General features: G+C 40.3%; 1 protein-coding gene across 1 annotated transcript in view; it reads right to left on the reverse strand.

Moving 5' to 3' along the window:
- ZC3H7B (zinc finger CCCH-type containing 7B) overlaps nt 1-25,207 on the reverse strand; it is a 54,896-nt gene extending 29,689 nt beyond the window's left edge. Inside the window, exons 1-10 of the mRNA XM_070947534.1 lie at nt 25,075-25,207; nt 20,046-20,105; nt 17,834-17,867; nt 12,881-13,078; nt 10,021-10,179; nt 7,017-7,097; nt 6,665-6,721; nt 4,577-4,613; nt 3,625-3,884; nt 1,445-1,793 (exon numbers count right to left, since the gene is read on the reverse strand). Coding sequence (XP_070803635.1) covers nt 1,445-1,793; nt 3,625-3,884; nt 4,577-4,613; nt 6,665-6,721; nt 7,017-7,097; nt 10,021-10,179; nt 12,881-13,078; nt 17,834-17,867; nt 20,046-20,098 — 1,228 coding nt within the window. The 5' untranslated portion in view covers nt 20,099-20,105; nt 25,075-25,207. The remainder of the gene's footprint in view (nt 1-1,444; nt 1,794-3,624; nt 3,885-4,576; nt 4,614-6,664; nt 6,722-7,016; nt 7,098-10,020; nt 10,180-12,880; nt 13,079-17,833; nt 17,868-20,045; nt 20,106-25,074) is intronic.

Below are 25,207 nucleotides of genomic sequence, written 5' to 3' on the forward strand. Positions count from 1 at the left end.
CTAAAGAGTGGCAGAAAAAAAAATTAAGATTTTTGTGGATGTCAATTATGCAACATCCTATCAACTATGGAAGCAGTACTACACACAAGCCCTTTCTTTGTACTTCTCAAATTTCACATATATTTAGGGCTGAAACCCAATTCTGGAACCCAACAGCCTGAAACTAGAAAGGACCATGATGAAAAAAATGCAAATGACTTTCATATCAAAGTCCAAAAAATGAGGGGCAGGAAATCTATTCCCACATAAGGGTGGGGGAAGGAGTTGTAATATTTAAATTTTCTCACATACAGTGGGGTGGACTGTTAGAATCATCAATGGCTGATCTTCATTATTAGGGTTTCTTTTATCTGCCATAAGAGCAATTTATTTATCCAAGCTTTGGCCTGGATTCTTCCACTGTTGGTGGCTCAGTTCTAGAAAGAAACTTATTGCCATGCCTTGGGTGAAACTCTGCTGAACAACAACTAACATTCTAGTCAGCATGATCAATGGTAGACAATCCTGGAAGATATAGCCTGCATTAAGTATTAATGTTTTCAGGACAATTCATTCCTGCTATAAACCATGAATTTTTTTCAGATTTGTCTATATACAACAGGGGTTCTAAACCCCCAATCCTCGGCCCATTGGGAACTGGGTTCTGCAAGGACAAGAAGCTCCATTTGCACAAGCAGCGGGTTTGCACATGCAAAACCATCCTGTCAACCGTCCAGTTGGCATACGCAGCAAAAGAAACCTCTACTCGCATCTTGACATATCCTCTCCCTGCTGCGGCCGCTGCCAGTCCGCAGAGCCGGAAAGGTTGGGGACCACTGATCTACAACAATGGATCTCCTAAAGCTATTATTCAACACTTTTAACATCAACCACAATAGATATTATACAAAATGACACAATACAATGTATAAATAAAGAGTAGGAGATGGGAAAATAAACCATAAACACCAATGGAGGGACTGATCCAGGACATAGAAATGCCATTCTACTTATGAAATACTGATGCGGAAGTAATCTTTATGAGATTATGTTTTTATCTTGCCTTTATTACTTTATAAGTAACTCAAGGCAGCAAACATGCACAATATTCCCTTCTCCTCCTCTTTTTCTCCACAACAACCCTGTAAAGTGGGTTGGGCTGAGAGACCATGTGGCCCAAAATCACAAGCCAGATTTCATGCCATACATCAGAGGTCTCCAACCCTGGTCTGTGGAAGTGGTGGGCAAGTGCTGCACTTGTGAAAATAGCGTGTTTGCACACACTAAACCATCCCCTCTGCTTCCCCCCCACCCCCGGCCACCTCCGCTGGTCCACCAAGCCACAAAGATTGGAGACCACTGCCATACATGAATTCATAGTCTCCTGGTTTCTAGGCAAGCACTACACTGAACTGGCTCTTCCTGTGTCACAAGTTAACATTACTTAAATAGTCTCCATACCTACCAACAGTAAAGGTATCTAAAGCATCCAATGATCCCCTACTGGTTCCAAAAGCATCTAACATATCCAGCCGAGACTCTGTGTATGGGAGCAGATCTAGTGAATCCAATGAATCCAAAGGAGACGTGCCACTGCCCCCAACTGGCGTTTCAAAGGTATCCAGAACAGATGAAGATGACAGTTGCTTTGTAGCCTCCATCACTAGCCCGAAGGAGGCAGGTGGCAGTGGTGTGGAGACTGGAATGTTAGCAGTCACCACAGGAGGAAGAAGTGGAGTACCACCAGGAAACACAGGGATGAGCTGGGGCACCTCACTCGGCAGATTGGCAGGAATGGCACCACGGACAAGAGACTTTGGGGAAAAATAAAATGTATTATGATTAAAGGGGAGAAGTTAAAACATTAATTCAGACTTTCCTACTTTACGTTTCCAGACATATTGACCTTTATGAAAGATTCACCTCTACACCACCATTTCTGTGAAGCAAGATAGGATGTAGCCAGATTGACAAAATGTCACAGGAAACCAGTTCACTCTAAAATTAGTCCGCAATTACTTTTTCCAATGTGGCAGCAACATCAAGCATTGACTAAACAAATGCTTCTGGAATGCTATTTAAGACTTAGGGCAACACTTTGAACTCAAGGCAAAAGCGTGTATGAGCATAACCTGCCTGTAACTCCTTAACCAGCTGTGTCTTTTGCTAAGGATGGAGGAACAACTAGGAAGGGTTGTTATGTAATCTTTTTTTAAAATGCTTTAAAGAGTTACAGACTAATGCTACATTCATGACCCTGCACAGTCTGAAACGTCTCTTGTCTCTGAATACAAAGTACAGCTCTACAAAGGGTTATGCTTATGCTGGCATCAATTTAACCATTATTAAAGCTAACTAGATATTCAGGGCAACCTTGAAATAAGTAGTATAATTGAACAAAGGGAACCAAGCACACAATAGCCCAACGATCCCAGAGGCAACAGAAGCCTTGGAAAGTCATAGTAAAGCAAGGAAAAGACCAGCAGAAAAATAATTAGTTTGAACATCTATCCAACCAGTAAGCTACTCCAGGCCATTTTTATGGGAACTGTAATAGACTGTAGACAGATCAGCTCAAATGAAGAAGAATATATGGACAACAATCACTATTATGGCCACCTTTTGGCTGTGAAAGAAAAACTGTTGAGACTGAGCTCCAAAAGATTTAGCTAGCTAACCTATTACATTTGTCCAAATTTACTATTTTTAATTATGGCTGAGATGGGTTAGGGACTGAAACGTGCAATTTTTGTATGCAAATGCAGGTCCGCTCTATCATTAAAGTGATGGATTTCCCTATACCAGATATCAGAGCTGCCTTTTAAATACAATTTGGGAAATGGGAAAAGTGTTACTAGGAAGCTCTGGTAACCTTTAACAAGCTACGTCCATTCCTTTAAAGCCTCAGGAATGGCACTGCACTGCAATGCAGCTCAGGGACATCTTATAACCCCAGAGCCACAGCATGCCAAGAAGCTCCTTTGTGCTTCCTGGGATGGGGTTGACTTAGCGCTGTGCTGCTGAGACTTCCCAGGGTGTGGCAGCCAAGAAGCATATTTTTTCCCCAGCTTTCTCACACCTTCTTTCTCAGGTCTCCCTGAGGCTGTGCCACACTGCAGCAACCTCCCCAAACACATATGCAACCTGTGCCAGACCTCCTCCACTCCTGTGCTTATTTGGAACTCCCTCTGCTTCCTGCTTGTGTCTGGAGTTACAATAGCAACTGGGACTGCTGAGATTGCAGTTTCTAATGAAGCTGTCACATGACATCATGCTTTATGACCGTTATCAGTTAGTGACAGAAGTTCTGGGGCCAATTGGGATCATAAGATTAATTGTACATTCAAAAAAGCGGGAGCTAAGGAGAGGAACTATATAATCTTAAAGTCTTCAATTGCTTATCCTTATTTAGGCAATTGCAAATACTAAGGATTGCACTAGTCCTTTCTCTGAGATAATGAACAATTCCATGTATCATTATGTAACACACATCACAAATGTCCTCCATTACTCAGAAGGGAGAAGTTTAAAAAGCAGTGATGGAGGGTGAGCAGGAATGTACTAAGTAAACTCTGTAATGATTAAGATGAAGAGACAAGAGAGCAGTGACTAAAACAGAGGAGCATCTACAAAAGTCACTCTTACTAGTGGGTACTGGGACCCATCTGCAATAGAATCCAGAAATGAGTCCAGTTCATCTCCAAGAACTTCTCCTTCAGTGAAGTCGTCTACACTGTCAGACTCTGGTATAGATGCCACATCTGTAGAAGGGAGCAGGTTAGTTGCAGGGAGTGATGTTGGCAGGGTTTTCGTATCCAAGTCAGTTGATGAAAAGGCATTGGATTTGCTGGCAGTGACAGAAGGAGCACTAGGAGTAACGATGCACTGAAGGACCACAGAGCTATCTGGAAGATTACATATGAGATTACAGCTAAGGACCACCCTTACATACATTGCATTCAAGAGAGTAAACACAAAGCAAATGTAAAATAATAATATATTTGTGTAGCTTAACACTGACTATTCTGAGTAGTAGTTGCTCTCCAGAGACAGATGCTTGTATCATCTTTTTTAAAAAAAAGCCAAAGAGCCCAGTCAGAACACAGAACATTCTGAGTGTAGAGTATTTCCTCTATTGCTCAACTAATAATCTCTCTCATCTTCAAAACAACTGTTCATCTTTGTGAAAAGATTCATTAGCCTATTTGCTAGAATTATACTCTTAGAAACTGCCTCATGATGTCCAATTCAAACACACTTTTCAGAATTACAAACCATTCTTATATAGACGTGATGGTCAGATGTTTCTAACAATGACTCTATCATTGCCACTATTCATATTTATAAACTTCAGCCTGTATTGGTTGAACAATACAACCAATTGTATTGTTTCAATTGAGAACAATGGACTTCTCAAAAAGAAAGGATTTGTCTTTTCCCAGGTATTTCCTGCTATTCCTGTTAGATGTCTTAGTGACAAATTAAACTGACAATCAAATATTTTGCAGATTTCTTTCTGAAAGCAAAACCTCTTGTTACGTTTGAGGGTGGTGGTGGGAATAACTATGAATCAAAGAAGCATAAATACATTCATTACCTGTTTCAATGTCATCTATGGAGCCTAATCCATTGGTCTGCAACAGGAAAAAAATAATCAATTCTCTTTTGACCAAATTCAGTTTCCTTTTCCAATTTTTACAAAGAACTAATCTAGATGTATAGAAATGCAAGATTGGATACCCTATGAAAAATGCTTCAGAATGAGAGTTGTACCTTTGTGATTGGCTGGATCCCATGATAATTAATAATTCTGCAGAACTGATTTTTTTATTGTTACAACAGTCAGTCATCACCATTCCATACAACCAACTTCTTTTGAGAACAGCAATAATTACTTCTTAACTTCTCTGGAGGAAGATTATATGTCTAGCTAATAGAAGTATAAGTGGACATTCATATGTTCTTAACACTTGAATTATGTATGGTGAGATACATCCTTCATTATCTTTTCATTTGGATTACTCTCAAATAGTTTATTCTTTTCTTTTTAATATATGAGGCTGCCAACTTTCAAATAGAGCAGGGCTCTATGCTTTCAATCACTGATATTTAGGTCTCCCTCAGCCCTAGGAAGAAGGCAGTAGCCAACCAACTCTGAAAATGTTACCTAGAAAACAGCAGGATTTCGTTCTGACTGTCACCAGTGGTCAATAATGCTTAGAAAGCAGAAAACTTTTTTTCTCTTACGAGATTGATTTCTCTGTCAAAAAGAACAGCCAAACACTAATTGTATGCTTTTATGCTAAAAGGGCAGAGATTGCACTACATAAATTTAATTATTTCCATTTTTAACCCTAATTTACCAAAAAGACAATCATATGGGAGGACTCTCTCTTTTACACATTAACATTATGGGAACAGACACATTCTGGAAAACCGGCGGCAGTGAAATCTACTAAACTACTATCCAAGAGACAACAGACAGAGCCACGTTGTATAAACTAAGTGGGCTTTTAAAAGACCAGATTTGAAACTTCCACCTTTTCAAGGTAAGTTTACTGTTACAAATTTAAGTTTATTTTACTATTTCATTTTATTCATCTTTATTTCAGGACAGCAAATACTCAGTTCTCAAAGATTTTCCATTTGCATCTCAATTAAACTCAAGTTGAAACTTGAAAGCTACCCTTAAGTAATTGTAATGAATTCTCATTAAAAACAATAGGAGAAATCAATTCTTCCCAAATTACTCTATTGCTGTAAGATCTATAGATAGTCCTCAATTTATGACCACATCTGGGACCAGAACTTTGGTTGCTAAGTGATGCAGTCATTACATGAGTCACCTCTGATCTACACCCTTTTTTGCTGTGGTTGTTAATCAAATCACCATGGTCATTATGTGAATCTGGCTTCAATGTATGTTTGCCGGAAGCCTCCTGGAAAGGTTGCAAATGACAATCATGTTACTTCAGGACACGGCAGTTGCCACACACCTGAATTTTGATCATGTGACCACAGGATTGTTGTGACAGTTGCTAAGTGCAAGGATCAGTCATGTCACTTTTTCAGTGCCAACTGAATGGTCGTAAGTCGAGAATTCCCTGTAGTCATCAAGAACTGTACTTGGGCCTGAAGCTTTAGAATTATTTTTCAGAAAAAGTGAAAAGCAAAGAGCTAGCTCTTAAAAGGCTATTTTTTTTTTGTTCAAATCATATAGCCAGTTAATCTTATAAAGACTGAGATGGTGTTATCTATCTCTTAAATAACTTCACTTTTAATAACTTTTTAAAATTTAAATATGTTTAGAAATTATTTAGAAAATAAAAATGCAGATATACGCAGTTATGTATATAGTTGGTTGTAGTTACCCAGAGATTACTTTTAAAATGAGTGGACATATAATTGTTTTAAACAAATAAAAAAATAAATAAACATAGCTCATTCTCCCTCTGAGATTCTTGCCCATAAGGATGTCTGGAAACTTTGGCTAGCTGCATACTTCTAAATGGAGAACATTAAGATGCTCTTCAGGTGGGTGATGCAGCACTTCATCAACACAACATTTTGCTGTAGCTTCTTGAGTTTTTTAATTAAGAAGTTTACCTAACAAATTATGTTCATCCAAGCAGGAAAACCTGTTATCCATTATATCAATTCCACTGTTTAAACAATAATGATATACCTGATTTGGTAAGGCAGATGTCAGGCCATTACTCAGTACAGAAAATGTTTCTGAATCCTGCTGCAAAGAGAGAGGAAGTAGCAGACATTTAAGAGACTTAAAAGAATGATAAATGACACATTTTCAAAGAAATGTCATCTTTAATAAGGGAAAAGTATATAAGATATACAGGTAACCTAGTTTGGCTGTACCCATATATACTGCCTATGCATGAGCGTTCAATACAGACCAAATAGTTTCAGCTAATATTGGACTCTGTAGGTATAAAATGATATAAAAGATTCAAGCTTCAGGTTTGGGGGGAAAATAAAGTATGTTTACTGTCATGGGAAGTAGGAGGGAAATATCATACCTGAGGCCTCTTATATGCTTTCCGGACTCTTAATCCCAGCTTCTGTGCAAGGTCCTGACCCAACTGGACCACACTTTCATCCTTCAGTAGAAAAAACAATTACAGATTACAGATAGTCCTCAATTTACAATTATTCGTTTTGCGACCAAAGTCACAATGGCATCAACTTACAACCAGTAAGTGACTTGGACCACTCCTCATACTTATAACCACTGCAGCATTTCCAAGGGTGTGTGATCAAAATTTCAGGTGCTTGGCAAACAGCATGTATTCACAATGACTGAAGTGTCCTGAGGTTATGTTATTGCCATTTGCAACCTTACCAGTCAGCTTTCCACAAGCAAAGTCAATGGTGTGTGTGTGTGTGTGTGTGTGTGCGTGCGTGTGTGTGTGTGCGTGCTGCAGTGGTGGGTTTCAAAAATTTTTACTATCGGTTCTGTGGGGTGGCTTGGTGGGCGTGGCTTGGTGGGCATGGCAGGGGAAGGATACTGTAAAATTTCCATTCCCACGCCACTCTAGGGGAAGGATACTGTAAAATCTCCATTCCCTCCCCAATCCAGGAGAAGGTTACTGCAAAATCCCCATTTCCTCCCGATCAGCTGGAACTTGGGAGGCAGACAATAGATGGGGGCGGGGCCAGTCAGAATTTTTACTATCGGTTCTCCGAACTACTCAAAATTTCCGCTACCGGTTCTCCAGAACTGGTTAGAACCTGCTGAAACCCACCTCTGGTGTGCTGGATTTGCTTAACAAATGCATTATTCACTTAACAACCATAGCAAAAAAGGTGGCAAAGTTGGATGCGACTCAGTTAACTGCCTTGCTTAGCAATGAAATTCTGATCCCAATTGTGGTCATAAGTTGAGGACTACCAGTATTTCCAGATATGGTGGTCACAGATAATGCAAAATTGAAGTCATCTATTTTATTGGCAGTGAAAAGTACAAAAGTAAATAATTTAATCTTGTATTATTTGCAATAATTCTGATTTTTTTTTAAAGAAAGCCCATAGCATACACAGTGAAACAAGTTTTACCTAATTTTGTATTGTTCTATCCTTTGCTCTTTCAATTCAACTGAACTCTGTTAGGTAGCTCCTATTAACATTTTTTAATAAAAAACCCATAAAATACATATTTGCATTCTTATGAAATGAATCTCTGCCACACCGTAAAATTAATTAGAAATTATAATAGGTACAAAAGTTATAATGGTATGTTATCAGATTTTTTTGCTCCAAATATTTTATTATATATCATATCAATATAGAGTGTAATCGTGATCACACAGAGTTTATTCATTAGAACCAGATTTCAGACTTTTGTAACTTAATACTGCAGGCATAAAGGATGTAACATTGTTGTAAATATTACAATACATTTGCTAGTGCAACAGTAATTGGAACCAGAACTCCATTGCTAAGTAATGCAGTTATAAGGCATGACATTTTGTGACTGCAGTTCCAACAATCCCTGTCGCCATCATTAGGTGAAGACTGCCCAGATGCAGCATGCTGGGGTCACCACTTACAACCTCCTGCCGACTTCCCCATTGACTTTGCTTATTGGAAGCTGGCAGTGAAGGCTACAAATGATGATCACATGACCACTGAACACATCAAAGTTCCAGCTGTTGCAGTGCATCAGCAGTCTTGTGAACAAAGTTCAGGCACTTATAATCAAAGTGTATTTACAACTGGTTGCAGCATCCCACAGTCCTGTGATAGCCGTTGCAAACATTCTCTGGTTTTCCACAAGAAAAGTCAATGGGGAAGCCAGAGGGAAGATCAGTCACTCAGGTAAGTCTTCCCACCAGCCTTTCACATGCACACACTGCCAACCCTTCTTCCCTCTGCACCCACGTGTACCATCCAGTGTCCTCCTTCTCTAATCTCCCTGTGTTCACGCATAGGCACCCACCCACCAGTGGTCTCCTTCCCTGCCTCCAAGGGCTCGCACATAGACACGTGGCCACCAGCACCTTCCTTCCCTATGCTTCCGTGCACTTGCATATAGGTACATGCCCCGCACCCTCTTTCCCAGCCTCCCTGAGTTCACCCAGCCTGCACTGGGCCTTGTTGTGACTCAGGCCCAAATAAGTAGTAGGAAAATCAGTCAGTTAAAAAACAAACAAACTTTATTCGAACAGCTGAGTATTACTTCATTCCCAGCGTTGTTTAACTAAATTAAAGCGAATTCCTCCCAACACAAATTCCTCAGTCCTATCGCAAACCTTGGTCTAATTAGGCAAACTGCCAAAGGCCTTTCTTGGTAAACGTTCAGAAGTCACAGATCCAAAAATAAATACAAGACTAAGACTAAGAAGACGACGACACTACCTACGTTGTTTTCCGGCAAAGCCCAAACGCCGTTGCTGGTCTGTTTTAAGCCTTATGGGAGGGGCCAATCATCTTTTGGCCCTACTCCCGAGTTGTCCTCTTTGCTTGAGCTGCTCCTGCCTTCTGGCAGCTCTTCTCATGCGTGCATTAGGAACAGGCTCCTCCTATTCCTCTGCCTCACTCCTATCAGTCTCTGGAGGCTCTGGAGGCCGCACCTCACTCCCTGATGGCCCTGGCCCCATCTCTGCCTCTGACGCAGAGCCCTCATCCGGGCCTTCCCCGCCTCCAGGAGTGGCCCATGTTCTTCCTCAGCCTCATCGCTATCCAACTCCGCTGCCAGCTCCGCAGGCTGCTGGCGGACCACAACAGGCCTACCCTCCCACACTCGTCTGGGGACTCCCTCCTTCCTTCTCACTTAATGACCCATATATCTTTTGGTTACAATGACAAATGAGACTACCCAGAGTACCATTGTTAATGAGGCAGTCACATGATATTGTGCTTTACAACCATATCACTCAGCAATGGCAATTCTGGTCGCAAGTTGAAACTAAAGGATTATCTGTAAAATATGCTACAATTCTAATTATTTTAGTCATTTAAAGCATTTACCTGTTTCTCTATTAATAATACAAAATATTTAGAAAAGAGGAAATTACTACTTACATGTGGGAGTGAGAGCAAACAGCGGCTGTTACATTCATAAGCTTCCTTGTGTCTTCCTAGCTCACTTAAGCAGCGGGCCTTCCGAAAGAGAGCACGGATGTTCTCCTTGTTGAATCCCAGAGCCTTCTCACTATCTTCTAAAGCTTTTTTATGTAAGCCCTTTTAGATAATTAATAAATGTGATCATGAGAACTTTAATACACACAGAACTCTCATATGTCCTACCCCCAAAAAGAGAATTCTAATTACTGTATTTTTCAGAGTATAAAACACACCTCTCCCCCACCCCCGCCAAAAAAGAGGGTGAAAATCTGGGTGCGTCTTGTACTCCAAATGTAGCCCTGCCCAGCCTCGCAAAAGGAGATTTCAGAGGCTGAAAGAAGCCTCTGAAAGAAGCTTCAGAAAAAAAGCCTCAGAAACGAAGCTTCAGAAAAAAAGCCTCTGAAAGGCTTTTATCTAAAATAATATGACAAGCAACAAAATAAGAATCAGTAAAGGTTCTAACCAAACTATGTTAACAAATATGGAGAATGACACAATAACAACAGATCGGAAGAGGTTAATCTACATACCAATACCAAAAAAAGGAGACTGAACAGAGTAGAGATAGTCCTTCAGAAAAGGCTTTTTTTCTGAAGCTCTGTTTCGGAGGCTTTCAGAGGCAGAAAAAAAAGCAAGGCAAAGAGCTAACAACCAACCAACCTGTTGTTAAAAACAGCTGATTGGGGGTATTCTGGGAGGCCAATCCACCCACCAATCAGCTTTTTTCTTATTTTCCTCCCCAAAAACTAAGGTGCATCTTATGTGTCTTATATTCCGAAAAATATGGTAAGTCATTATTCTTATGGACTCTTGGTAAAGGAAAAAAGGATCAAAGAAAATCCTAAATAGATGAGGGTTCTATCAGATGCACCTAACTAACAATATGGCCTTTCAGGTAATAGATAGTAATAGATAGAATGTCTATGGAGATTCTAAGTCTTCCAGGTCATGGTTTTCCCAAAGGTGTTTTTTCAGGAGGCAACTGGACTTTCCTGTTTTTCTTTGAAGATGTTTCACTTCTCATCCAAGAAGCTTCTTCAGCTCTGACTGGACAGTGCGGAATGGAAGGATTTATATTCCTTGCAGACCACTGGTCATTTGCATTCTTTTAGAGAGTTGTTTTTCTGGAAATCTGTTCTTACTCTCACACCATTTGAAGGGTGTTCATTCCAAAGTGCATAGCTAAATATCTATGCAGATTCTCAGTCATCCAGGTCATGGTTGTCCTGTTGCCTCCTGAAAAAGCACCTTTGGGACAACCATGACTTGGATGACTGAGAATCTGCATAGATATTTAGCTATGCACTTTGGGATTAATATCCTTCAGATGGTGTGGGAGTATGAAACAGATTTCCAGAAAAACTGCAGACTACAAGAACCATTTGTGCTTCAATTTGAGATGCAGACAACACCGACTCATCCCCAACAGCCTGTGCCTGTCTTCAACAGGGAAGGGACACAGGGCAGAAAACATCCTGCAGCCAAGAAGGCTCCACACCCATTTGCACTACTCAGGTGACCCCGAGGGCACAGATAAACCTCCAAGTGGCCTCAATGACTCTCTAAAAGAATGCAAATGATCAGCTGTCTGCAATGAATATAAATCCTTCCATTCCCCACCATCCAGTCAGAGCTGAAGAAGCTTCATGGATGAGAAGTGAAATGTCTTCAAAGAAAAAAAAAAGTCCAGTTGCCTCCTGAAAAAGCACCTTTGGGATAGTAGCTGTACACTTCTCTCACAAACACACAGTTCACAGTACATGTAGTCCTTGACTGATGACCTCAAATGAGCCCAAAATTGCTGTTGGTAAGCGAGACAGTTGCAAAGTGAGTTTTATCCTATTTTATGACCTTTTTTGCCACAGTTGTTAAGTGAATCACTGCAGTTGTTAAGTTAATAACTTGGTCATTAAGTAACTCTGGCTTCACCATTGACTTTTCTAGTCAGAAGGTTACAAAAGGTGAACACATGACACGGCAACACTGTATAAGAACCAACTGCCAAGCATCCAAATTTTGATCACGTGATCATAGGGATGCTGCAACAGTCGTAAAGTGTGAAAAATGATCAGAAGTCACTTTTTTGATTGCCATTGTAACTTCAAACGATCACTAAATGAATGGTTGTAAGTCGAGGACTGTATAGAACTTCTACCTTACAAAGACCCAAGAGAAAAATTAACTATGTCACCTTGCCATTTGCTTTGATCAAATGATCTTCCTCTTTGCTTTCAAGTTTTGTGGCTTTAAATATGAACGTGCAAAAGTGGCCTCCCCTTCTTCCATCTTCTAAAGGTCAGAATCATGCATCCAGTAATTTTCTCTGTGACGTTCTATGGATGTGAAAGTTGGATTTATCAAGTTATTAAGTATAAGTGTCCCTTGCCTACCGACCACTCATTCAGTGACCACTTGAAGTACAAAATTTTTCCTCAAAATTACAGCTTCTGCAGCTTCCCTGCGGGAATGTGATTACACTCTGGACACTTGTTAATGGGCACATATTTGCAATGTTTGCAGAGTCCCAGGGTCACCTGATTGCCATCTGCAATCTTCACAGTTTCTGACAAGCAAAGTCAATGGGGAAATCGAGAGGAAGTCACAAGTTGGTTACGTGATGCTGCACTTAATGATCCACAGGGATTCACTTAATAACCACAGCTAGAACTGACAAACTGATGTTGTAAATCAGGTGCAGTCACATGACATTTTATTTTATAATGATGTCACTTAGGATTGGCGTTGTCGGTCCTAATTGCAGTCAGTAAGCCACAAGTACCTGTACACAGATATATGACCTAGTCAAAGGGGTACTCACCATAGCAAAGTAGCAGGCAGCTCGATTGACATGCAGTTTGCATAAAAGATCCGCAGGAATGTTCACTTCATCTGAAGCTGCATATTCAGACACATTCAATCCTTCAACATACTGCACCAGTGACAATTTATAATCCTTCTCTCTGAATAAATCATTACCCTCTGCAAGTAAGTTTTGCACCAATTTTTGTAAAAAAGCCTATAGGGAAGAATGTGAAGAGGAGGATTCAAAACTTAATAATTACTTTCAAGCCTTTCACTTGTGGTTTCCTCCACAAAATTTTAAAGTATTATTCTTTGCAGTAATGACTCAAAAGTACTAAATAATCAATTGTACTACTATAGTCTGTTTCAGACCTACCTATTCTTTGTAACATGCTGTTATTACACAATAGAGACCAGATGTAACAAATCCAGAGTTTTTAGTATGGCACAATAGTGCTATTAAAATCATTTTGTAAATCATTTGAATCCCGAGTTATGAATAGACAGAAATCATCTTTGGTTGTTCAAAAAGCCTCTGGCACAGCAGTTGAAAACTAGTGGATGTACATGTCATTTAAACCTCGGGGTCATTAGGAAAGTGGGTTCCTCTAACAAACAAATTTCTGACTTAAAAACTGAGTACTTTGCTTGACTGACTGAAGCACCAAGCAGTCTCCATACTGTAGATACTGGGTTTCAATTATTCTTCACATTTTATAAAATGATGATGACAGTGCTCAAGAGAAAGAAGAAAAACAAGGAAGGGGGAGGAATACGTAGAGTCGGCCTAACAACATCCAAACAGAAAGCTCAGGTGAAACCATCCTCTCTGCACTGAGCATTCAGCTTCTAACATATACTGAAACCCAATGTTTTCTTCAACCAATAGTAACTTGTTTGCTTTAGTTGATTGATCTGATTTTTCAAAATACTGGGTGTTTGATAGTTGTCTTATTTTCTTTATATAGTAGTCTAACTCAGTGGCCCCCAATCTTTTGAGCACCAGGGACCAGTTCCGTGGAGAGAGGTTTTTCCATGGACTGAAGGGGAGTTGTTTCATGTGCTGCCTGAATCCCGCCAATGGGGCTTCACTTGTTTGCACAGCCCAGTTTTGGCATGCCGCAGACCAGTGGTGGTCCATGACCGGGGGTTGAAGACTCCCAATTCTAACCCTAATCCTACAACCATTTGAAGTTACAATGGTGCTGAACAAATGGTGGTTATGACAAGTCCTTGGAACTCCAGCTATCCTAGCATCCCTTCATCCCACATTGCAATCTGGGTACTTGGCAATCAGCTTGCACTTACCACCATGTTTACAACCACTGTCATTTGTGACCTTCCCTGCTGGATTGCTATCTTTGATGTGTAGCTCAGGGATGAATCAAGCAGAAAATCTAATCAAGGGGCCAGCAGTGGCAGGGCAAGCTACTGTATATAAGCAGGGAACAAACCTGACACTCACTGGCACTGATGTTACTGCAAGCAAACAACTAAGATCAAACAACACCAAAGATTCCACATTAAAATCATCTTCATTCTGATCTTTTTCATTTCAGGATGGGCACAAAAATTGTAACATTCTAAATTGCTGACTTTGAATAGGAAGATCCAAAGCTTTCTTTTCTATTTTTCCTACTGGGAAAAATGAAAAAAAAATCCTTGTCAGGAAAGTCAACAATTCTCAGTTTAACTAAGCCAGAAGATCCAGTCCAGTTAAGAATAACTTAACCCAAACAGCAGGAAATTCTTAGTGTCTGCCTCTGTATTTTGTTGCTTCTTCCTGAGAGGTCTATACTCTTTTTTCTCTGCTGTATTTCCAAAAATGCATAAACTTTTCTTCAGCAGGGCCATCTCATTACTGATCCTACACTTTATACATGCTTCACTACTGTGTATCCTTTTCTTCTGCGGTTAAGATTGTTGTATTTAACAGTATATTTTAGTTCATTGTCAGTTCTGTAGTTGTAATAATGAGTAAAATATTTATAATAAATATAATTATAATAAATAATTATTATTTATTATATTATTTATAAATATAATATATTTATAATTATTTATGCCATCTGTGGGTGAGACGTCGGAGGTGGCTCGGGAGTTCATGGCTTCCATGACAGCTATGGACCTGACCCAGTTAATTCATGGCCCTACCCACACAGGGGGAAACACGCTGGACCTGATTTTTGTCTCTGGACAGTAGTTGAGTGATCTTGAGATAGGGGATATAGTCACTGAGCCCTTGTCATGGTCGGATCACTCTCTCCTTCGCCTTGACCTTCGAACCGCTATACCCCGTCGCAGGGAGGGGGAGCCAGTAAGATGGTTCCGCCCCAGGCGCCTGATGGAACCTGACAGATTTCAGATGGAGCTTGGGCCATTTCCTGAGGCTCTGGCACACGCCTCAACTAGGGACCTAGTGGCCGCCTGGGATAGGGCGGCCGCTGGAGCTCTGGATGGGGTTGTGCCTTTGCGGCCTCTGACCCGGCGCCGATCTCACCTAGCTCCTTGGTTCACTGAGGAGCTGAGGGAGATGAAGTGCCGGAAAAGACGCCTAGAGAGCAGTTGGAGGGCTAGTCTTTCTGAATCCGACCGGACACTGGTAAGATCTCATATTAAGAATTACCTAGTGGCAATAAAAGCAGCAAAATGTACATATTTTGCTGCTCTTATTGCATCATCAGATAATCGCCCGGCCGCTCTGTTTAGGGTGACCCGCTCCCTGCTCCACCAGGAAGCGCGGGAGGACCCCTTGGAGGGTAGAGCCGAGGATTTTGTTCAATATCTATATGACAAAATCACTCAGATTTGGGAAGATCTGGACTCCGACTGGGTAGTTCCAGGGGGGTTGACTGAGGCAGGTCTTGAGAATGTTATCTGGGATGAGTTTGATCCTGTGACCCCTGACGACGTGGACAGGATTCTGGGTGGACTGAACGCGACCACGTTTATTGGACCCGTGCCCCTCCTGGTTAGCACTGGCTTCCCGGGAGGTGACGCGAGGCTGGCTCCAGGGGATTATAAATGCTTCGTTGGGTGAGGGTGACTTCCCCGCCGCCTTGAAAGAGGCGGTGGTGAGGCCTCTCCTCAAGAAACCTTCCCTGGACCCGGCAGTGTTGGCTAACTATCGTCCGGTCTCCAACCTTCGCTTTGTTGCGAAGGTTGAGAGTGTGGTTGCACGACAGCTCCCCCAGTACCTGGATGAAATGACATATCTGGATCCGTTCCAGTCGGGCTACAGGCCTGGGCACAGCACGGAAACGGCATTGGTCGCATTGGTTGATGATCTCTGGAGGGCTCGGGACAGGGGTTGCTCCTCTGTCCTGGTCCTATTAGACCTCTCAGCGGCTTTTGATACCATCGACCATGGTATCATGCTGCACCGGTTGGAAGAGTTAGGGGTGGAGGGCACTGTATTACAGTGGTTCTCCTCCTTTCTCTCCGACCGGTTGCAGTCTGTGTTGGCAGGGGGGCAGAGGTCGACCCCGAGGCCCCTCATATGTGGGGTGCCACAAGGATCGGTCCTCTCGCCCCTTTTGTTCAACATTTATGTAAAGCCGCTGGGCGAGATCATCCGTGGTTTCGGGGTGAAGTACCATCAGTACGCTGATGACACCCAGCTATACATCTCCACCCCGGACCACCCCAACGATGCCCTTGAAGTGATGTCCCGGTGTCTGGAGGCCGTGCGGATCTGGATGGGGAGGAACAGGCTCAGGCTCAACCCATCCAAGACCGAGTGGTTGTGGTTTCCGACGTCCCGATATAGTCAGTTGACGCCATCGCTGACTATTGGGGGCGAATCGCTGGCCCCCACGGAGAGAGCTCGCAACTTGGGTGTCCTCCTGGATTCACGGCTGTCTTTAGAAGAGCACTTGACGGCTGTGACTGGGAGGATTTTTCATCAGGTTCGCCTGATTCGCCAGTTGCATCCCTTTCTGGATTGGGACTCCCTACACACAGTGTCACTCATGCCCTCGTCACTTCCCGCCTGGACTACTCCAACGGCTCCCCTTGAGGAGCACCCGGAGGCTCCAACTGGCGCAGAGTGCGGCTGCGCGGGTGGTTATGGGAGCAACATGGCACTCCCGTGTGACACCTCTCCTGCGCGAGCTGCACTGGCTCCCGGTGGTCTTCCAGGTGTGCTTCAAGGTTCTGGTTACCACCTTTAGAGCGCTCCATGGCTTAGGACCTGGTTATTTACGGGACTGCCTTCTACCACAAGCAGCCTCCCACTGGCCGGTACGCTCTCATAGAGAGGGGCTCCTCCGGGTGCCGTCAGCTAAACAATGTCAACTGGCGGCCCCCAGGGGGAGGGCTTTCTCTGTGGGGGCACCCACTATCTGGAACGAGCTCCCCCCAGAGATACGGAGGATCCCGGATCTACGCAGTTTCCGCCGTGCTCTTATGATTCTTCTATTCCAGCAAGCCGGCCTGGCCTAATTTTCTCCCGTTTTAAAATTCTTTTACATCAAAATTTTAATTTGTTTTAAATTATTGGGATTTTTTAATTGTCTTGGGCTAAATTATTTAATTTGGTTTTAATTATATCTTTTAACTTTTGTATTCTTGTATTTTATTTTGTGCCTGTTCACCGCCCTGAGTCCTTCGGGAGTAGGGCGGTATATAAATCTAATAAAAGAAAGAAAGAAAAGAAGAAATATACAAACATGGTCTCCTGTAAGAATGAAGTGCAAGGCCTGTTTGGAGATTATTTTTATGATAATCAAAAGCAGTAAAAATGTTATGGTATAAATAAATACAATTTTCCTTAGTGAAATTCTGCTGTAGCTCCAGATAGAGCTGAGAATGATTGCTGATTTTTCCACATAAAACTATGCTCACCTAACCATTCTAGAAAACTATTAATATTCTTCTGTTCCCCAACATTACCTACGACAATAGGTTAAGCTGTATTTACATAATACTATTAGATACTTTAAAATAAGAATTGAAATCTTAAAGTTACCTCATAATCTTCTTGGCTTAATGGTAACGTAGACCTAGAATGAAGAATGAATGAACTGTTATGAAAGAATAAAAGAGTCATGAAATGTGTACATCAATCTAACACGCATAAAGACATGTATATTACATGTATAATTTAATCATGGATAGGAAATTTCCACAGTAAAATAGATACTGTATTTTCCGGCGTATAAGACGACTTTTTAACACATGAAAATCTTCTCAAAAGTCGGGGGTCGTCTTATACGAGTGATTTCCGACCTCCGGACCTTTCGTCGGGCCCTAAAAACTCATCTCTTTCAGTTAGCTGGTCTCTCTTGATTTTATGATTTTATGGTTGGTTTTAAATTTTGATATGGATTTTAAATTGATAAATTTTAAATTATGGGCCAAATTTAATTATTTTAAATCTATTTTTAATCGTACTTATGTATAAATGTTTTTTTTATTTTGGCTGTTCACCACCCTGAGTCCGAAAGGAGAAGGGCGGTATAGAAATTCGAATAATAAATAAATAAATAAATAAATACTCTGGGTGTCGTTCTCCTGTAACCAGGCAGACCAACCCGAAAGGCTCCGACAAGCCTTAAATGGCTCTGGCAATCCAAGCTCTGACGATCCCAGCTTTGCCTGCTAATCAGGCAACTCAGCTGGGATCGCCAGAGCCATGTAAAAGGAAAAAATTTTTTTCTTTTACATGGCTCTGGCGATCCAAGCTCTGACGATCCCAGCTGAGTTGCCTGCTAATCAGGCAACGCAGCTGGGATCGCCAGAGCCATGTAAAAGGAAAAAAGTTTTCCCCCTCCAGCTTGCTTACCTTAGCTGCTAGTCGCAACGCTTGCCTTGCTTCACTTGCCTGAATCCATTCCATCAGCAAGCCACTCCCTGCCTGCAATCAAGCAGGTGGGGAGTTGTGGACTTCAACTCCCAGAATTCCTCAGCCAGTAAAACAAAGCTGGTTGAGGAATTCTGGGAGTTGAAGTCTACAAGTCTTAAAGTTGCCAAGGTTGGAGACCCTTGTTGTATTGGGTAAGTTTTTTCCCCCTTTGGGAGCTTTAAACAAAATAGTTAATTGGGGTTTTTTTTAGTTGTTCTTTTTTAGACCTAGCCATTTAAAGTTTAGGAAGTTTTAAATTTAGTTTTCATATAAAAATAAAAATAAAATAAAATAATATTTGTGCAGCTTTCTGAGATTTAGTGTGTTTCTGTAGTGTTTCACTCTAACTACACAAACACACAAAATCTCACAAAGCTGTATGTGGAATTTTGTGTGTGTAAAGTGTGAAACTTGGTTTTTTGGGCTTTTTGTGGCTGTGTGAGGTTCCTGCTTGTTGCAGGGGCCATTCTGGGTCTAGCACAGCTGCTTTTACATTGTGGGTGAGCCGGTTGATGTTTTTTAATTTTTATTTGGTGTGCGTTGGAATAGGGGTAGTCTTATACGGCGAGTATAGCCCAAACCCTATATTTTAACAGGAAAAGTCAGGGGTCATCTTATACACCCAGTCGTCTTATACGCCAGAAAATACGGTACCCCAGTTTTCCAGAAGGACAGTATTATTAGGTACCAACATTATAGGCTGACTGATACATTGTTTATCAAGAACTTTGAGCAATTTTAATGAAAAAAAAATTCAGTAAACTCTCCACAAATGAAAGAAGGAAAATCTGTGGCTAGTATCCATGGCCCACATGGGTAGGAATGTTTGTAAGTATGACCAAAGTTCAACTCCTCTGTACTGGAAAATTATAGTCATGTAAAGCTGAAGGCAACAAAAACTGAATATAAGCCTCAAACTCTCAATTTATCTGATAACGTTCCTATAAAGCCAATCAATAGAATAAATCAGCTGAAGAACATCACCTCAAAGTTACAGACTGAATTAACAAAAGAAAAAGATAAATAGAAATCTAAGAATTTATATTCCTCCTTGGTCTCAGAAGTTTTCCTTTACAAGTATGTTAACTGAAATACATTGATGGAAGTCTAATATTTCTAGGTTCCAAACTCCACCAGTGTAATATGTTTAAATTAGGTCACATAGTTCCAACAAGTAACTTCTTGGGCATTGCCATATTTTTACACTGATGCAACCATAATAGAATTGTGATTTGATTCTTGTTTGGATGTTTGGTGATATATTGAGCGAAGTAGAATTTTATATTACAAATAAATGAAAACAGAAACACCACCACTACCAAATATGATTACTTACTGGATGAACTGAAGACCTTTCTCTATCTCTTCTTTTCTTTTTTGTCTTTCCATTGCATCACTGCAATAGTAAAAAGGAATATTTAAATTTTTTACAGTTGTACAAATCTATTCAGTTCAAACTTTAACATGGACATAGCACTATTAAATTTCTTTCCCAAATATGTTAGTATTTAGTATTTTCTTTCCATCCTCAAGTAAAGAAATAAAAATATAAGCACTTAGCAATATATTATCCGCAAATGTGAGTAAATAAATTCCAACAACTTCCCTTCCTAAAAATACAGAAAAAGCGAAAGCTTATTTCATGATGCTTACTTCATTATGCTTCTCGAAAGTATCTACAACATTTCTAAGGAGAGCAAAGGAATAGGAAGAAAAAAATTCAAGATCTTTTAACCTTTCTCAACAGAAATCTTTGGAATTATTCTAAAGACTATATGACTCTAAGAGAAAATTACATGTAGGATAATTTTTTAAATAATTGTAATGATGATTAAGGAAGTATAAAATCTATTGGTGAATAGACTACAGGTAGTCCTCCACTTACGACCACAATTTTGTCCCAAATTTCTCTTGCTAAGCAAGACAGTTATTAAGAAAATTTTGCCCCATTTAATTTTGCCCCTTTCTTCCCATAATTGTTAAGTGAATCACTGCAATTGTTTGGTTAGTAACATGGTTGTTAAGTGAATCTAGTTTCTCCACTGACTTTGTTGTCAGAAGGTCGCAAATAGAACAGAACAGAACAGAACAAAACAAAACAAAACTCTGGTTGGAAGGGATCTTGGAGATTTTTTAGTCCAATACCCAGTTCAGGCAAGAAACCCTATACTATTTGAGACATACACAGTTGTCCAATCTCTTCTTAAAAACTTCCAGTGTTAGAGCAATTTCTGGAGGCAAGTTGTTCCATTGATTAATTTTTCTGATTGTCAGGAAATTTCTCCTAGGTTGCTTCTCTCCTTCATTAGCTTCCATCCATTGCATCTTGTCTTGCCCTCAGGTACTTTCGAGAAGAGTTTGACTCCTTCTTCTTTGTGGCAACACCTGAGATATTGGAACAAAGCTATTATGCCACCCTTCCTCCTTTTCATTAAACTAGACATACCCAATTTCAGCAACCATTCATTATGTTTTACCGTCCAGTCCCCTAATCATCTTTGTTGCTCTTATCTGCACTCTTTCTAGAGTCTCAACATCTTTTTTATATCATGGTGAACAAAACTAAATGCAGCATTCCATGTGTAATCTTACCAAGGCATTATAAAGTGGTATTAACACTTTACGTGATTCTATCCCTGTGTAAATGTGAGGACCCGGTTTGTGGGGGCAAGCTGACTTTGTATAAAATATACAAAAGTATGAAGGCTATTGCTTAACGCATTGTAAGCCGCCCTGAGTCTCCGGAGAAGGGCAGCATATAAAAATAAATAATAAAAATAAAAATAAAAATAAATGCAGCCTAGAACTGTGTTGGCTTTTTTTAGCAGCTGCAGCACACTGCTGGCTCATATTTACCTATTTTTTGCTTCATAAGACATATTTTTTTGTCTTCCAAAAGTGGGTGGAAATGTCTGTGTGTCTTATGGAGCGAATATTGCCGAAGCCCTGCCCACCTGCAGGCCCCCACCCTTTGCACAGGACTTTTGCGGAGGCTGAAAATGGGACATGTGGAGGCCAAAAATGGGTCGCGCGGAGGCTGAAAATGGGAGTGCATCTTATGGTGAAGTGTGTCTTATGGAACGACAAACACAGTAAGTGATTGTCCACTAGGACTCCAAGATCCCTCACACAGTTACTACTATTGAGCCAGGTACCTTCTATACAGTACCTGTGCATTTGGTTTTCCTTGTCTAAAGGTAAAACCTTAGTTTTCCTACCATTGAATTTTATTTTGTTGGATAGGGCCCAATATACAAGTCTTTTGAGATCCTTCTGGATCTTGAGCCTATCTTCTGGAGTATTGGCTATTCCTGCCAACTTGGTGTTGTCTGCAAATTTGATGAGTTCCCCATTTTTCCCCTCATCCAAATCATTGATGAAGATGTTGAAGACCACAGAGCCTTGGGGTACCCCACTACATTGATAGCAATCAACAGAAGTGTGCATTGTACAGGTTTACAGCTAGTTCTCAAATTACAAATATTATTTTAGTGACTGTTTGAAGTTACGACACTGAAAAAAGTGACTTATGACAGGTTTTCACACTTAAAACTGTTGCAGCATCCCCAGGTCATATGAACAAAATTTAGACACTTGGCAATTGGGCATGTACAGTATTTATGATGGTTGCAGTGTCCTGGGGTCATGTGATCACCTTTTGTGGCCTTCTGACAAGCAAAGTCAATGCCAGATTCATTTAATAACCATGTTACTAACTTAACAACTGTAGTGATTCACTTAATAGCTGTGGCAAGAAAGATTGTGAAATAGGACAAAAATCACTTAATAAGCATCTTACTTAGCAATGGAAATTTTGGGCTTAATTGTGGTCTTAAGTTGAGGACTTAAGTCTATTGCTATTACAGTACAATACAATAGTACAGTCTATTGCTGAAATTTTAAAAAGGAAGGTTATATCTTTGATACACCCAAACTGGTCTTTAATGATATAGTCCATTAATTAAAGTTATGTACTTGAAAAATATTGTCAATGTTGTTTTAAAAAAATATTTAAAATCCTACTCAGAATGGTACCTTTCTACATGGTACCTTGTAAATAAAATATTTGTGTGGGTGTATAAGTTGTATACACAAGGTAAACAAAAGTAAAATTTTATGGTGCCACAAGGAGCAGAAAAATAAGAGGAAAAATATGAACATTTTTCAGAAGAAAAATAAAAATATACTACAGAACTACCAGCTGAGGTTCTGATACTTCAAATTACAAATAGGAAAATCTATTCTTAATTAGCCTTAGCGGCACTATAAAGTCTGAATGTTTCAAATGCTGTCTTAAGTGCAGGTTTGAGATCCTTATATAGCATCTAATTCAGAGCACAGAACCAAACTGTGCATTTGTACCATCCCTTCCTGTTCACCTTAATATTTTCTAACTATTATGTAAAAATGTTCTAATTTTGCCATAATATCCTTACCTGTATTCAGCTTAAAACTGTTATTAACTGCTTAAATTAAATGCAAACTATAATTGCCTTTATTACACCCCATATGCTTTTCCACCTTTCCTGAATGCTTGTTTGCAGCTTTAATGTAAGACTTTTCGACCAAAGGCCTATTTACCTTTTTTATAAGATACACTTTTCAATTACACTTTTTAAAATCTGAAATTTACCAATCTGAAATTTAAAAAGCACTAGCTAAGAACAGTATTATTTATATAATATACAATAACTTTGGGTACTATATTCATTAATTCAACAGTTATAATTTTTGCAAATTATATTTATATTCTTTCTTTGCATGCACATATATATCACAGAGATGGGGGGAAATCAGGTTGAAAACCCTGAAAACTGTATGTATGGATGATTACTTGTTGCCCAATTCCTTTTTTTAGCAATTTTGCCATTCTAAGAAACTTAATTGCACATTAGAAAGATTAGAGGCGGGTTTTTTTTTCAAATTTGGAGAGTCCCAAACTCCTAATAACAAACAATGCTAAGCCACATATGATTTACAAGTCTCAAATCACCTACCCCTCCAATATATTCAGGATCATACAGATGGTTAGCACTGTTTTAAAAAGTTGTGTAAAGTAGTGTAACTTTATTCAAACATTTTTGACAAAATATGACAAACTTTCATAATTTAGGTGAAGTTTACTTAAAATGAGCAAAAGACAGATTAAAAACAGAATAATGTAGAAATATCCCAAACACTAGCCATACACTACTACAGTATATCCCATTAACCTGGAAGTTATGCCTAATTTACTTGTTCCTGGCACTCCCCTACTTTCCCCTAGTCATGCAGAATAAAATGCTGCATTCTCAGTAGCAATTTAAACATATTTGCCATTCTCCTACTATGCATTCTCCATGCTAGTAACATAACTGGCTTAACCTATTAAATTAATGCAACAGGCACACAACATTTATGCATGAATGGTAGTTTGTTATATTAACAAATATTAGTAAGCCTTTGGTATTCAGATTATAGCTCAATATGCACTTATGCACAGTAACTATTTTTCATTTTATCCTGCTTGGCTTCTTCAAACCGTTGTCCTTACTTTGCCCTCATTAAAAAACACGATTTTTAATTCAAATTCCGCTGGAATAAAACCGTCCTACCCCTATTAATCCAAGGCCTCCAAGCCGCGGCCTCGCTTAGTAAAGCGATCCGGCATTAGATACATCTCTATGGCGGAAGTACACGGAAAAAACCCACAGTATTATTTACAAGCACTCTCCCAAACTCATAGCAAGCTGTCACGGTTATTTCCAAGCTAAAATAGCCCCACGGCGCAGAAAGACGTTTGTAACATATACAAAAAGATTTATACACTACACAGGAAACCATTTCCATGCTGTTACACTGGTAACTTTGGTAAGTCAGGCTCCAAAACGCCAGATCCAGCAGAACTAAAAGCTATTTTTAAGCAGGACCCACTCATACGCGTCGGCAGTTTTTCTTTCACCGCGATTGCATATAATGAATGTTTTTAGTAAAAAACCGGCAAGGCAGCTTACAATCCGCTGGCCCCATCGGAAAGAAATAGTAGGAAGTCCCGATCGTTCCAAAAGGGCTCGGGGTCCGCCATTCACTCCCAAACTCCTGCCAGCCCTCCGATACCCCATCTCGTTCGGGGGAAATCGCCTTTACCAATTTGCTCCCAGCTGTGTTTTTAAAGGAAGACCGAGACTTTTTGATTGGGGAGGAATTGGCTGCATCTGCAATTACGATGTTTGTCACTGTTCTGCGAATCTATGTAATATTGCTGGGGGGGGGATTTCTCACATCTTTCTCCCTCCACCTTTTTCTTTCTTTCTTTCCTTTACAGACAAAAAAAAAATTAACCTACTCACCCCTTCTGCTTGGAAATTTTCACTATGGTTACTTGCCTTGATAAATGGTGTGGTAGTACTAGAGATATTGTTATAAATAATTAGTCACTATTACTTCATTGCAGAAGGCAGAATTCTGATCCTAGAGCAGCTTCTGCTGCTGCCCCTGCTGTTCCCTCCATGTGCCTCT

Source organism: Pituophis catenifer, unplaced genomic scaffold (assembly GCF_029215685.1).
Source record: "Pituophis catenifer annectens isolate HBS135680 unplaced genomic scaffold, rPitCat1.0.hap2 SCAF_7, whole genome shotgun sequence".
NCBI lineage: Eukaryota > Metazoa > Chordata > Lepidosauria > Squamata > Colubridae > Pituophis > Pituophis catenifer.